The sequence below is a fragment of the Haematobia irritans genome, chromosome 5 (genome assembly GCF_050003625.1).
Source record: "Haematobia irritans isolate KBUSLIRL chromosome 5, ASM5000362v1, whole genome shotgun sequence".
NCBI classification, from domain to species: domain Eukaryota; kingdom Metazoa; phylum Arthropoda; class Insecta; order Diptera; family Muscidae; genus Haematobia; species Haematobia irritans.
In genome coordinates, this window is record NC_134401.1 from 159771886 (window position 1) to 159787174 (window position 15289).

The 15289-nt window shown below is 26.5% G+C and overlaps 2 protein-coding genes across 2 annotated transcripts; both read right to left on the reverse strand.

Moving 5' to 3' along the window:
• Window positions 1–2515: 2515 nt before the first annotated feature.
• On the reverse strand, window positions 2516–7936 carry LOC142240688 (uncharacterized). The gene is made up of 5 exons (XM_075312394.1): window positions 7614–7936; window positions 7418–7531; window positions 6989–7248; window positions 3712–3822; window positions 2516–2698 (listed from the first exon to the last, which is right to left on the reverse strand). The coding sequence occupies exons 1-5, from the start codon at window positions 7710–7712 to the stop codon at window positions 2527–2529; spliced, it is 756 nt and encodes a 251-aa protein (XP_075168509.1). The 5' UTR covers window positions 7713–7936; the 3' UTR covers window positions 2516–2526.
• A 2075-nt stretch (window positions 7937–10011) lies between these two features.
• On the reverse strand, window positions 10012–14968 carry Tfb1 (transcription factor B1). Its single transcript, XM_075311201.1, has 5 exons — window positions 14625–14968; window positions 14214–14552; window positions 10669–11640; window positions 10427–10602; window positions 10012–10354 (listed from the first exon to the last, which is right to left on the reverse strand). Exons 1-5 carry the CDS (start codon window positions 14776–14778, stop codon window positions 10229–10231), a joined length of 1767 nt encoding a protein of 588 aa, XP_075167316.1. The 5' UTR covers window positions 14779–14968; the 3' UTR covers window positions 10012–10228.
• Between the last annotated feature and the right edge of the window lie 321 nt (window positions 14969–15289).

Genomic DNA, 15289 nt, shown 5'->3' on the forward strand with positions numbered 1-15289 from the left:
GTCTAGGCAAAGAACAGCTCTTTATTTTTTCGATATTTGGTCGAGGAGGGAGCCTCCCCTTTGTCCGACTTTGTTTAAAGTACAGTGAAAATACTAAAATTTGTCGACTTACTGAAATTTTATGGAGAACTTGGGGGAGATTATGAAATTGATATGAGGTATATGATTTTTTATTATTTGGTCGGGGAAAAATAAAAGGGCATAGGGAGACCTCATTTCTCCTCAAGTACATACCGTGAAACAATTAAACTTGTTTCTTATAGAAATAAAATTTTGACAACATTTTCGAAATTTGATGAAATTTCGATAAAATTTCCTATGGAAATGAATTTTTGCGAAAATTTATTAAAGAAATGAAATTTTGCCAAAATTTCCTATGGAAATGAAATTTTGCCTCCCCTTTGTCCGACTTTTTTACAATACAGTGAAAATACTAAAATTTGTCGACTTACTGAAATTTTATGGAGAACTTGAGGGAGATTATGAAATTTATATGAGGTATAAGATTTTTTATTATTTGGTCGGGGAAAAATAAAAGGGCACAGGGAGACCTCCTCAAGTACATACCGTGAAACAATTAAACTTGTTTCCTATAGAAATAAAATTTTGACAAAATTTTCGAAATTTGATGAAATTTTGATAAAATTTCCTATGGAAATGAAATTTTGCGAAAATTTATTAAAGAAATGAAATTTTGCCAAAATTTCCTATGGAAAAGAAATTTTGCGAAAATTTCCAATAGAAATTGAATTTTGACAAAATTTCCTATGGAAATGAAATTTTGCGAAAATTTCCAATAAAAATTGAATTTTGACAAAATTTCCTATAGAAATAAAATTTTGCGAAAATTTCCTATTGAAATAAAATTTTGCGAAAATTTCCTATGGAAATGAAATTTTGCGAAAATTTCCTATGGAAATGAAATTTTGCGAAAATTTCCAATAGAAATTGAATTTTGACAAAATTTCCTAAGAAATGAAATTTTGCTAAAATTTATTAAAGAAATGAAATTTTGACAAAATTTCCAATAGAAATTAAATTTTGCAAAAATTTATTAAAGAAATTAAATTTTGACAAAATTTCATGAAGAACGTTTTTGCGAAAACTTGTTTTAAATCAAAATAAATTAAATTAAATACAGATTTTAAAATTTCGATTATTTGAGTAGTTTTAAATATCTGATAAATTAATTCGTTGCCTTAACTTCCTAATTCTGCCACTGACAAATGCAAATAATTGTAACGAAACATTTTATTGTAGTGACCCCCATGCTGGTTCTGCCAATTAGCGTTCAATGTAGCTAATCTTGGTCATAACTTGGTCTTAGAAAAAAATCTTGTAATTAACGCCATGTATGAATACTTCAATGTCCAAAGTTCAATAGAAGTCCAAGGTACACACAAAAAATTTTTTCTCTGATTCAATCACCAAATTAATTGATCCAATTAATTTTTTAATTGAAATGTCTTCAATCACGAAAATGATAGTATCAATCACAGTTTTAATTGGGCATAGAAAAAATTCTTGATTAAAAAATTAATTGTTTTTTCAGCAAAATTCAATTAATTTTTTAATTGATTCAATTAAAACTTTAATTGATATTGATTGCAAAACGCAATTAATTTATTTATTAAAAAAGGTAACTATTTTTAATTACTTAGTTAGATTGGCTTTGAGTTTTTATTTGGATTAACAAATGATTGTTTGAAATACATTTTTAATTACAAATTTAAAAAAAAAATCAGAACTTTTTTTAACTGAATTAGTCTTCCGAATTTGATTAAAAAGTTAATTGTATCAATTAATTTTTTAATTAAAATTTTTAAAATGTTCAATCATTGACTTAATTAACTTAATGTTTCTATCATGATTAAAAAGTTAATTGCATCAATTAATTTATTAATTGAAAAAATTTTCAACTTCAATTAACTTTTTAATTGGAAATATTTTGGTGATATTTTTTTCTGTGTATATTATTACAATAAATATATGTTACGAGAATAAGAATCGGTTATTAATACAATGTACATATTCATTTATGAACCTGCGAAAGTTATTGTCAGTAGAGACCCAAAGTGTTCAGAAGACAGCAGACGGTTTCAAACTTTCATATCTTCGTCAGATCTGTTTACTGAAATAACTAATATTCCGAACTACGGGACATATTGAATGTACCATTTATAGATTGAACTCCAAAAAATCCAAAATCATAAAAAAGCCACACAGCAGAAATAGTTTTATGTACCACCAAATACGCCACTCCATTAGATTGACGTTGTCAATCGAGTATCTAAGAATACTTATTGCCATACTCATCATATTTATGCGTGTGATTGAAAGATTTCATACTTTCATTCGGTAACTATGAAAAGGACTTTTTATATTCCTAGAAAATGTATTTAATTACCAACAGATGGCGTACTTTAATATGAATAGCTAACAATCTCTCTCTCTCTTCACATCTTGGGTACGGACATTTCAACATTAACGGCTATTATTAAAGATTAAATTAAAATAGAATTATTTCTATATTTTATTTGTTAACATATTATCAATAATTTCATGTAGAGGTGTAGATATTAAATCCAATATACTTTCCGTACATTCTTCCTCATAGTGATGGCATTGATCATAAATGCCATCAACTTCGGCTTGATAGTATTTCAGGGGTAAATTTTCATTTCTCGATGTTGTAGGTCTGAAAAGGAAAAACGAAGCAATTATAAATCATACACTTAAAAGAGAAACCAATAATATTAGTTTAATAATTATATTAATCAAAACTAAAGTCAATAAAAGCCAATTGACACAAAAAAATATTTTCTTTTGTATACGATGTAGATATCCATACATAAAAAATCTGAAACATTTTTTCAGACAAAATAAGTTTTTTTTTTTAAATTTTGGTTTATCAAAAAGACAATGTTTTTATTAATCTACATAGGTTTTTAATTATTGAAATTTATTAAAACAATCCATTTTATATCCGATTTCGTTCTTGGATTCACGTGAAAGGCTCACAATGAACTTTTCCCTGGGTACACACACCCTCAAAAAAATCGCTTCTCTAACATATGTTCCAAACCTATTTTGCAGGAAGCACATATATTATTGGATACTGTCGAAACATTAATATGTTTGTTTTATGTGAACATATTATATGTTTGTAAGCATTTTGAGTCCAAAAATATTATATGCTTGGAAGAATTTTCCCCAAAGAAGATTGTGCTCATTCCCTCTCATAATTTTCGCTTCCACGAAATTTGTTAGTTCTTGGCACCTTTTTCTGTAATACAAATAATGTTGAAGAAATTAATCAATTTTATAATTTTTTTTTTAATTTTACACGCAAAGAAAAACAACGTTTGGAAAACGCTTTTCTTTTTGTAGAGTTGTTTGAATTGTTTCGAAAATTTTAAACTTTTATCACCAAAAATATTCGTTTGTTACAAAATTTTTATTTTTTCAATAAAAAAAAATTGTTTTTGAACCAGCAACACACTCCATTTCTTTTAGATCAAGCACTGTGAAAAATTAAATTTGAAAGAAAAGCAAGAACATACCAATCCTGTTTTTAATTTCCGTTATGAAAACTATCAACGCAACGATACAACTCGTTAATATCAAATTCGAATATGATAACGAAATTATTTCAATCGGTTTTAATTCTATTAAATACAATTAATATAGGCGACTATTATAAATACTTACGAAAACATGATATGTATTAAACTTCCCAAGACTCCATTAATATCACCCAATTCAGAAGAATTCGTCTCACAGATCAAACGCAGTAGACATGGCTCACCTTCAAAGCCACTTCTGTGTGATATAAAACATAAATAGGAGAGAAAGAAAATATAAAGAAATTGTAATTTTTTGGTTTAATAAATAGCGAATACATTTTGGCCTTTCATCCTGATTTCAATATGTTGTTTTAATTGTTAAGATATAGTAGAAATAAAATTTTGACAAAATTTTCTATAGAAATAAAATCTTGACACAATTTTCTATAGAAATAAAATTTTGACACAATTATCTATAGAAATAAAATTTTGACACAATTTTCTATGAAAATAAAATTTTGACAAAATTTTCTATAGAAATAAAATTTTGACAAAATTGTCTAAAGAACTAAAACTTTGACAAAATTTTCTATAGAAATAAAATTTTGACGAAATTTTCTATTGAAATAAAATTTTGCCAAAATTTTCCATCGAAATAAAATTTTGCCAAAATTTTCCATCGAAATAAAATTTTGACAAAATTTGCTATTGAAATAAATTTTCCACCGAAATAAAATGTTGATAAAATTTTCTATAGAAATAAAATTTTAACAAAATTTACTATAGAAATAAAATTTTAACAAATTTACTATAGAAATAAAATTTTGAAAAAAAATTCTATAGGATTTTTGACACAATTTTCTATAGAAATAAAATTTTGACAAAATTTTCAATAGAAATAAAATTTTGACAAAATTTTCTATAGAAATAAAATTTTGACAAAATTTTCTATTGAAACAAAATTTTGCCAAAATTTTCCATCGAAATAAAATTTTGACAAAATTTGCTATTGAAATAAAATGTTGATAAAATTTTCTATAGAAATAAAATTTTGACAACATTTTCTATAGAAATAAAATTTTAACAAAATTTTCTATAGACATAAAATTTTGACAAAATTTTCTATAGAAATACAATTTTGACCAAATTTTCTATTGATATAAAATGTTGATAAAATTTTCTATAGAAATAAAAATTTAACAAAATTTTCTATAGAAATAAAATTTTGAAAAAAAATCTATAGGAATTTTTGACAAAATTTTCTATAGAAATAAAATTTTGACAACATTTTCTATAGAAATACAATTTTAAGAAAATTGTCTATAGAAATAAAATTTTGACAAAATTTTACATAAAATACAAATTTTGGCGAAATTTTCTATAGAAAAAAATTGAGAAAAATTCCTACCGAAATATTTTGACAAAATTTTACATAAAATACAAATTTTAATCGATAGGAAAAAAGTGAGAAAATTTTCTATAGAAATAAAATTTTGACAAAATTTTTTATAGAAATAAAATATTGACAAAATTTTCTATACAAATAAAATTTTGACAAAATTTCTTATAGAAATAAAGTTTTGACAAAATTTTCTATAGAAATAAAATTTTGACAAAATTTTCTATTGAAATAAAATGTTGATAAAATTTTCTATAGAAATAAAATTTTAACAAAATTTTCTATAGAAATAAAATTTTGTCAAAATTTTCTATAAAAATAAAATTTTGATAAAATTTCTATAGGAATTTTGACAAAATTTTCTACAGAAATACAATTTTGACAAAATTTTCTGTAGAAATAAATTTTGACAAAATTTTCTATAGAAATAAAATTTTGACAAAAATTTCTATAGCAATAAAATGTTGATAAAATTTTCTATAGAAATAAAATTTTAACAAAATTTTCTATAGAAATAAAATTTTGTCAAAATTTTTTTAAAAATAAAATTTTGACAAAATTCCTATAGGAATTTTGACAAAATTTTCTAAACAAATAAAACTTCGACAAAATCTTCTATAGAAATAAAAGTTGACAAAATTTTCTATAGAAACAAAATTTTGACAAAATTTTCTAAATAAATAAAATTTTGACAAAATTTTTTAAAGAGATAAAATATTAACAAAATTCTCTATAGAAATAAAATTTTAACAAAATTTTCTATAGAAATAAAATTTTGTCAAAATTTTCTATAAAAATAAAATTTTGACAAAATTTTCTATAGAAATAAAATATTGACAAAATTTTCTATAGAAATGAAATTTTGACAAAATTTCCTATAGAAATAAAATTTTGACAAGATTTTCCATAGAAATAAAATTTTGACAAAATTTTACATAAAATACAAATTTTGACGAAATATTCTTTAGAAAAAAAATTGACGAAATTTTCTATAGAAATAAAATTTTGACAAAATTTTACATCAAATACAAATTATGACTAAATTTTCTATAGAAAAAAAATTGAGAAAATTTTCTATAGAAATAAAATATTAAAAAAAATTATCTATAGAAATAAATTTTTGACAAAATTTTCTATAGAAATAAAATATTGACAGAATTCTCTATAGAAATAAAATTTTGACAAAATAAAGTTTTGACAATCATTTCTAAAGGAATAAAATTTTAACAAAATTTTCTATAGAAATAAAATTGTAACAAAATGTTCTTTGGAAATAAAATTTTGACAAAATTTTCTGACGAACTAAAAATCTGACAAAATTTTCTGACGAACTAAAAATCTGACAAAATTTTCTATAGAAATAAAATTTTGACAAAATTTTCTAAAGAAATAAAATTTTGATAAAATGTTCTATAGAAATAAAATGTTGACAAAGTTTTCTATAGAAATAAAATTTTCTAAAGAAATAAAATTTTGACAAAATTTTCTACAGAAATAAAATTTTGCAAAAAATTTTCTATAGAAATAAAATTTTGACAAAATTTTCTAAATAAAAAAATATTGACAAAATTTGCTAAAGAAATAAAATTTTGACAAAATTTTCTATAGAAATAAAATTTTGACACAATTATCTATAGAAATAAAATTTTGACACAATTTTCTATGAAAATAAAATTTTGACAAAAGTTTCTCTAGAAATAAAATTTTGACAAAATTTTCTAAAGAAATAAAATTTTGACAAAATGTTCTATAGAAATAAAATTTTGACAAAATTTTCGAAAGAAATAAAAATTTGACAAAATTTTCTATAGAAATAAAATTTTGACAAAATTTTCTATAGAAATTAAATATTTACAAAATTTTCTATAGAAATAAAATGTTGACAAAATTTTCTATAGAAATAAAATTGTGAAAATTTTTTTTACCCCTTTTCTCTTTCCGTTTTCCCCTGATCTGAACAATGTGGAGATAAAGTCCATCCCCAAAACACTATTCATCATAAAAGCTTTCCAACCACAATTACCTTTCAAATTTGTCAATGAGTATTCGATAGAAATGTGTCCTAGTCAGCAATGAAGGTAGCGCAGCTCTTTTCCTTCTCCACGATTCGGTTGAATTTCTTGTCGACTCTATGGGTGATTCAGTCGATTGTTTCTCATCGTCTTCTCCACTACCCTCAATGTCTTCTTGTGAAGATATGGTACAATTTGTGGTACAACTTTTTCCACTATCCCTTCTTCCTTCTACCACATCGTCAAAAAGATCTTCATCTTCAATACCGGTCTATTCGAACATAACACCACAAAGCAGCACATAGAAAATGAAAAGGGAGAAAGTCACAGGTTAATTATTCATTGGTTAATTAGCACATAAATAGATAGATATTCAGATATATGGGGCACATAATTCTGTCTGGAATTCTGAGTATTTCCATGAATTGCAATCAACTTACCGCATACGGTGGTATACCCCAATTTGTGGGTAAATTATAATTTGCTTCAAAATTATACGAAATGAAGACATTGCGATGTGGCAAATCCAATGGAACAGCTATGGCAGCAAAAATCTATAGCGATAAACCGATATAGAAAATAATTGAAATATTTCTATGGAATTTGCTTTCCAATATTATACACATATGCACTTACACCATAAGCACTATTGGTGGGAAAAAACACAGAACCTTGTAAACAAGGCAAGGAGACACATAAAACCACTGTCAATATCCAAATTGTAAAATGTTTCATTTTTGCTTTGCAATTATTCTTGCTTGGATTAATGGATAAATTGCGGTTGGAGTTAGTTGTGGTGGTGATGGTGGTTTGATACTTGCCTGCTGCACCGTTGCTTATGAACTAAGACGAGCGTTTCTTTTGAAGTGTGTTAAAGCTTTAAAATTTATCAAAAGAAATGTGTGTAACTCTTTAATTAGAACATTTGATTTTCTTCTTCATTTCACTTACTGAACGAAATAAAGAAGAATGGACATGGAACTGCTAATTGATAAAATCAATAAATGAAACTTTACTATGGGCACGCACTAGTACTAAGATTGATTACACCATGGAACAGAGTCACCAGAAACTTTTGGAGGAGTATATTTTATGTGACAAAATTTTCTATAGAAATAAAATTTTTAACAAAATTTTCTAAAGAAATAAAATTTTTAACAAAATTTTCTAAAGAAATAAAATTTTCTATAGAAATAAAATTTTGACAAAGTTTTCTATAGAAATAAAATTATGAGAAAATTTTCTATAGAAATAAAATTTTGAAAAAAATTTCTATACAAATAAATTTTTTACAAAATTTTCTATACAAATAAAATTTTGACAAAATTCTCTATAGAAATGAAATTTTGACAAAATTCTCTATAGAAATGAAATTTTAACAAAATTTTCTATAGAAATAAAATTATGAGTAAATTTTCTTTAGGAATAAAATTTTGACAAAATTTTCTATACAAATAAAATTTTGAAAAACTTTTCTATATAAATAAAATTTTGAAAAAATTTTCTATACAAATAAAATTTTGACAAAATTCTCTATAGAAATGAAATTTTGACAAAATTCTATATAGAAATGAAATTTTGACAAAATTCTCTATAGAAATGAAATTTTAACAAATTTTTCTATAGAAATCAAATTTTGACACAATTTTCTATTCAGAAATAAAATTTTCATAGAAGTACCATTTTTACAAAATTTATAGAAATAAAATTTTGAAACAATTTTCTATACAAATAAAATTTTTACAAAATTTTCTATACAAATAAAATTTTTACAAAATTTTCTATACAAATAAAATTTTGACACAATTCTCTATAGAAATAAAATTTTGAAAAAATTCTCTATAGAAATGAAATTTTAACAAAATTTTCTATAGAAAAAAAATTGACAAAATTTTCTATTCAGAAATAAATTTTTCTATAGAAATACCATTTTGACAAAATTTTCTATGGAAATTAAATTATGAGAAAATTTTCTATAGAAATAAAATTTTAACAAAATTTTCTACAGAAATAAAATTTTGACAAAATTTTCTATAGAAATAAAATCTTAACAAAATTTTCTATAGAAATAAAATTTAGACGAAATTTTCTATAGAAATAAATTATGGACAAAATTTTCTATAGAAATAAAATTTTGACAAAATTTTCTATAGAAATAAAATTTTGACAAAATTTTCTATAGAAATAAAATATTAACAAAATTTTCTAAAGAAATAAAATATGGACAAAATTTTCTATAGAAATAAAATTTTGACCAAATTTTCTATAGAAATAAAATTTTGACCAAATTTTCTAAAGAAATAAAATTTTGACAAAATTTTCTATAAAAATAAAATTTTGACCAAATTTTCTATAAAAATAAAATTTTGACAAAATTTTCTATAGAAATAACATTTTGACGAAATTTTCTATACAAATAAAATTTTGACAAAATTTGCTATAGAAATAAAATTTTGAGAAAATTTTCTATAGAAATAAAATTTTGACAAAATTTTCTATAGAAATAAAATTTTGACAAAATTTTCTACAGAAATAAAATTTTGACAAAATTTTCTATAGAAATAAAATTTTGACAACATTTTCTATAGAAATAAAATTTTGACAAAATTTTCTATAGAAATAAAATTTTGACAAAATTTGCTATAGAAATAAAATTTTGAGAAAATTTTCCATAGAAATAAAATTTTGAGAAAATTTTCTATAGAAATAAAATTTTGACAAAATTTTCTATAGAAATAAAATTTTGACAAAATTTTCTATAGAAATAAAATTTTGACAAAATTTTCTATAGAAATAAAATTTTGACAAAATTTTCTTTAGAAATAAAATTTTTAAAAAAAATTTCTACAGAAATAAAATTTTGAGAAATTTTTCTAAAGAAATAATATTTTGACAAAATTTTCTATAGAAATAAAATTTTAACAAAATTTTCTACTACTGTCAGAATTGAATAAAGTTAAGGTTTCAATTTGAAAGATCACAAAATCCAAGTAACACACATTCCGCCTCTTGTCACATCTTAAAAATAAGGCAATTTTAGTTCTGTTTTCATGTTTCAGAAATTTATTTATTTTATTTATCACAACTGTACTTAGCCACGGGAACTTAGTTATTTTGTTTTCAAATTGTGGTGGTCATGTCATGAACGAAGAAACCTTGAGTATCAAAAACAATTGGCTGTTCATATTCATGACGTTATTGTAGAAGGAGGATTTGTAAACAATTTCAAAAATATTAGAGGCATTTGTAAACTATTTATGCTGTCGCATTTTACGCTCTTGCCATGTAACGAATTTAGCATTGGCTGACTGTAGAAGGCGATTTAAATGCTGAGTTAGTGTGCCACCCAAGGGAGATAATTTTTGTTGACAACGATCCTAGAAAAAGAACCCAAAAAAAAGAAAGTAAGTAAATGAAAAACCCAAACAATATAAAATTTTATTTATTACCTCAAATGGCTGTAACTTGGCCATTTTAAAACGTTGTAAGGCCTCATGCATTCTCAAAGCTTTGGCCTCTAATTCCTGAGTAGTGGGTGGGAAACAATGCCAGAAATGTTTGAGCAATTCCGATAAAGCCAAATATAGGTTACGCAAATCTTTTTCAAAGTCGGGAGGTACAAGCTCTATTAAAAAAGAAATAAAACGTTTAAATAACCTACAATTTTTTCGATTTCTTTTTCATAACATACGTGACACGGACTGTTCCTGAAAACCTCTCATTAGTGCTCCTCCAGGACTTAGCTCTCCCAAGGCATTAACAGCTGCTGTAGAGCTTACCAAAACTTTATGAGGTACTCGTTGATTCCAATTTTCTGTGGAACATAGCAAATGATATTGTATCTCTTCCATTCGTCTGGGATCTTCATGAGTATCAAAATTTGTCCCTGGCATGGGACCATGCAAATAACGTTCCACTTTACATAAATTAATTTGTTGTGATCGTGCTTTGGCCTCAGCACTATTACCATCCACTTCAATTAGGGGTTCTCCCAAATCTTCGTAGACTATTTTCTCGGCAATTCTTTGTCTTTTGGCAGGTTTTTCTGGACTATTGGCAACAGATGATGTGGCAGATGTGCCATTAGCAATGGCATTTTCTTTTTGTTTTGTCTTCTCCGTGCTACCATTTTCGCTTTTATCCTTTGAGCTTTGATTATTTAGAGGACCTGTCCCAATACTACTACTACTGGTCGAATTGACATCTGTGCAGGTTTTCAAAACCATTATTGAGTGTTGATTGAAACGTTTTATCATATTCTGATGGACAATATTTCCACTATTAACTGTATTACGATCACCGGAGACACTACAAAATCCCTCTTCCAATGGCACATCTTCGAATTGTTTCAAATCAAGGAGAGGATCTCCAGCGCCTTGCTGCACTGCAGCTTTCAGGGCCTGATCATCGATTTTACCACACTCCGCAAATATGTCTTTGGTGCCTGCGGTTATACGATCACGATGAAAATAATGTGATTGAAAAAACTTTGTCCAAAACTCAGCTTCACTCATTTTTGCAGGAACATTTTCTTGATGTTTACGTTTGACGGCAGGATATGTCTTAAATATACAATGGATAATATCGTCAGTCAAATTGTACTTGAGGCCATTACAACCATCAGTCTGTGGTTTTATGTCGGCAAGAAATGCGCCCGAAACACCTGAAATAGAAAATAGAATATTTTATTTCCATTTATTTAAGCAATCTAAGTCTTCAAATAGACCAATAAAGCGAATTGCAATAAACTATTCTACTTGTTTAATTTTCTCGAAGCTCAGATCTTTGGAATTGTATTCACGGTTGCCACTCGTGCCATAAATTATCTACCAAAATTTGGTGAAAATTTTGCCAAAAAAACTACCAAACAAAAATCTTATTTTGCAAAGTTTTATTTCTATATAAAAATTTTTGTCAAAATTTTATTTCTATAGAAAATTTTTAGCAAAACTTTATTTCTATAGAAAATTTTGTTAAAATTTAATTGCTATAGAAAATTTTGTCAAAATTTTATTTCTATAGAAATTTTTGGCAAAATTTTATTTCTATAGAAAATTTTTGGCAAAATTTTATTTCTATAGAAAATTTTTTGCAAAATTTTTTTTCTGTAGAAAATTTTGTCAAAATTGTATTTCTATAGAAAATATTTTTGCAAAATTTTATTTCTATAGAAAATTTTGTCAAAATTTTATTTCTATAGAAAATTTTGTCAAAATTTTATTTCTATAGAAAATTTTGTCAAAATGTTATTTCTATAGAAAATTTTGTCAAAATTTTATTTCTATAGAAAATTTTGTTCTAAATTTTATTTCTATAGAAATTTTTCGCAAAATTTTAATTCTATAAAAATTTTTTGGCAACATTTTATTTCTATAGAAATTTTTTGGCAACATTTTATATCTATAGAAAATATGGGGAAAAATTTTATTTCTATTGAAAATTATTGGGAAAATTTTATATATGTAGAAAATATTTAGCAAATTTAATTATTATATAAAATTTTGTCAAAATTTTACTTCTATAAAAAAGTTTATCAAAATTTATTTCTATGGAAAATGTTGTCAAAATTTTATTTCTATAGAAAATTTTGTTCTAAATTTTATTTCTATAGAAATTTTTTGGCAACATTTTATTTCTATAGAAATTTTTTGGCAACATTTTATATCTATAGAAAATTTGGGGCAAAATTTTATTTCTATTAAAAATTATTGGGAAAATTTTATATATGTAGAAAATATTTGGCAAATTTAATTACTATAGAAAATTTTGTCAAAATTTTACTTCTATAAAAAATTTTATCAAAATTTATTTCTATGGAAAATTTTGTCAAAAGTTTATTTCTATAAAAAATATTGTCGAAATTTTAATTCTATAGAAAATTTTGTCGAAATTTTAATTCTATAGAAAATTTTGTCAAAATTTTATTCTAAAACAATCTACCAAAAAGAAAAACAATGTACCATTTATGGTAGAATTCTGTCAGCTGTGGCAACCATGATTTTATACCATACACCGCTATGTGATGTGGTGGAGCACATATACCAGAATGGACACAGACTACAATTTCAAATCAACCGCTTAAATTTCTATATTGGAATACTATTTACGCCGTGTAAATATATTAGCAACATTAGCCAGTGTGGACACCTCAAACGAGCGATACGCAGTGGAATAACATACAGACCTGTCAGAACGCTGCCCTTATGCGGAGACCAAGATCATCCCAGTGCGTCGACACAACTACATGTTGTCAAAGCAGTACCTCTTGGGTTGCCATCGAAGTTGTCATCCGAATCACCATCTTGTGGATAGACAACCTCCACCCAGGAATGTAAGTGTTGATCTTCACCTTCTAGAGCCAGAGATCCAGCGTTACAAAAGAGAGCCTCTAGATCAGGCAGCATACCAGACAGGTCTGAAAAGGATTCATGAGGATACTGTAGCTGAAGCGATGAGAAGCTACAAGGTTAATCCTGTTCTCGGAGTCCGACCGCCGCCCATTGCACCGGAGGAGAGAGACCTCCCACGGCAGACAATGGTAGTTTTGGCCCAACTAAGATCAGGCAAGTGCAGCCGCCTCAATTCATACTTATCAGTGATTGATAGCAGCGTAGCTGAAGTGTGTCCCATATGTAATCAAGGGCCACATGACACTCGTCACCTTTTTGCTTGACCAGCTAAGCCTACCCGTCTCACTACCAGATCACTCTGGACACACCCCATCCTTGTCGCAGAGTTCCTTGATCTGGCTACCAGCTGAACTACACAAGCATAGAACAAAATGGATGAAACTACATTAAAAACTGTTACAACAACAACAACAACAGCAACATATATCCGCCCTCGTTGCAGTCGGGTCTACGGCCCGGGGCGGACAAAGGGTTTCAACCCTGTCCAAGGACTGCAAACCCCCATTTGGAGTATGCTTAATTCCCGAAAAACTCGAAAATACCAACTCCAAATGGATACAACAACAACAACAGCAACATATATCCACATTTCCCTTATAGGTGTAGGTATAGTCGCAGCCCGATATTTTCAGCCTCACTTAGACTATTCAGTCCATTGTGATACCTCAGTGGTGAACTCTTATCACTGAGTGCTGCACGATTCAATGTTTACATCAATGAAAATCTCATTATAGCTCCATTACAAATTCATGTCAAAATTAAAATTCCCCACTGATGAGATGTCCTAACATCCTTATTGCGATGCCTCATCCGGCAGTCTACATACCTATACTTTGCTTTTTGTTGACCTTCTTTAAGGCATGTTCTTTTGCATGGGTATTCCAAAATTCGTCACTTGTAAGCACTTGCGTTATTACTAAATCCTTGTATAATTGGAAGAGATGGGGATTTTCGGACAATATACGATTCTTCTCTTCAAGTTCCTTGTCAACTTTCCTTTTGAAATTTGGCAGTAATTGTTGCAGCAGCTCCTTGACCTTATCACGGTCGGCCAACATTGCCTGTTGTCCATTACGATTGACAAAGTGGAATGTAGATGTATTGCCATCGTGTAATACAACTTGGAGTTGAACTTTTGGTTTACCTTCGGGTGAGATTTTTTGGGCTGCAAGAGACATGGAAAAGGAAACAAGGTCATATCGAAAAAAAAAACTCAGTAAATATTTTTTACACTTACTTTTAATATCGGCAAACCTATGAGATACAGCCACTGTGTCGCGATGTTCTGCCATCCAGGCTAAACGTTCATTCATTATGTACAAGGTGCCATCGCCTTTCTTAAAACGTACCTCGCCCATTTGTAGCAGTACATCCTCACTGCTTGTGGTCATTTCCTTGTAAGTGGTTTTAAGTTATTTTGGAAGTTCTTTCACTTGTAATTTATTCTATTCGTCCAATTTCTTTTGAATTCCCTCCTTTTTCATTCGTTTATTGAAAATTTCCGGCACAAATATATTTTTCCGTATTTTGCTCTGGTCTATGCAATGCAGCCAATGCTTCCTCTTTCTTATTGTCATGTAAACTGAAACGTTGCCATATGACAATGACATCTAATCAATTTAGGGTAGCTCACATTGAGCACTGTCATCTGGTGAAAAAATGTTTGTACGATAAATCAAAAAGATGTCACATACACTAAAATTATTTGAATTCAAAACACTTTCAAACAGTTACATGCAGACACAATGTTTTTATTTGTAATAACATAAAATTAGGTCCTTGTCATAAACTTAGGGCCATGAATAGAGGTGAACTTGGCCTTCACATGAACACTGCAATATTTTATATAAATTTGAAGGCATAATCCTATAATAATATTATATTTTATATAAATTTGTCGGT

What these genes read in the sequence shown, in the direction of transcription:
- Tfb1 (XM_075311201.1), bottom strand. Translation starts at nt 14,778, where the DNA reads ATGACCACAAGCAGTGAGGATGTACTGCTACAAATGGGCGAGGTACGT. An exon ending in TAGGTTTGCCGATATTAAAA is followed by an intron (nt 14,553 to 14,624) that starts GTAAGTGTAAAA and finishes TGTCTCTTGCAG; the next exon opens with CCCAAAAAATCTCACCCGAA. An exon ending in CAACAAAAAGCAAAGTATAG is followed by an intron (nt 11,641 to 14,213) that starts GTATGTAGACTG and finishes TTTCTATTTCAG; the next exon opens with GTGTTTCGGGCGCATTTCTT.
- LOC142240688 (XM_075312394.1), bottom strand. Translation starts at nt 7,712, where the DNA reads ATGAAACATTTTACAATTTGGATATTGACAGTGGTTTTATGTGTCTCC. An exon ending in CCACCAATAGTGCTTATGGT is followed by an intron (nt 7,532 to 7,613) that starts GTAAGTGCATAT and finishes TTATCGCTATAG; the next exon opens with ATTTTTGCTGCCATAGCTGT. An exon ending in TTAATACATATCATGTTTTC is followed by an intron (nt 2,699 to 3,711) that starts GTAAGTATTTAT and finishes TTTCCTTTTCAG; the next exon opens with ACCTACAACATCGAGAAATG.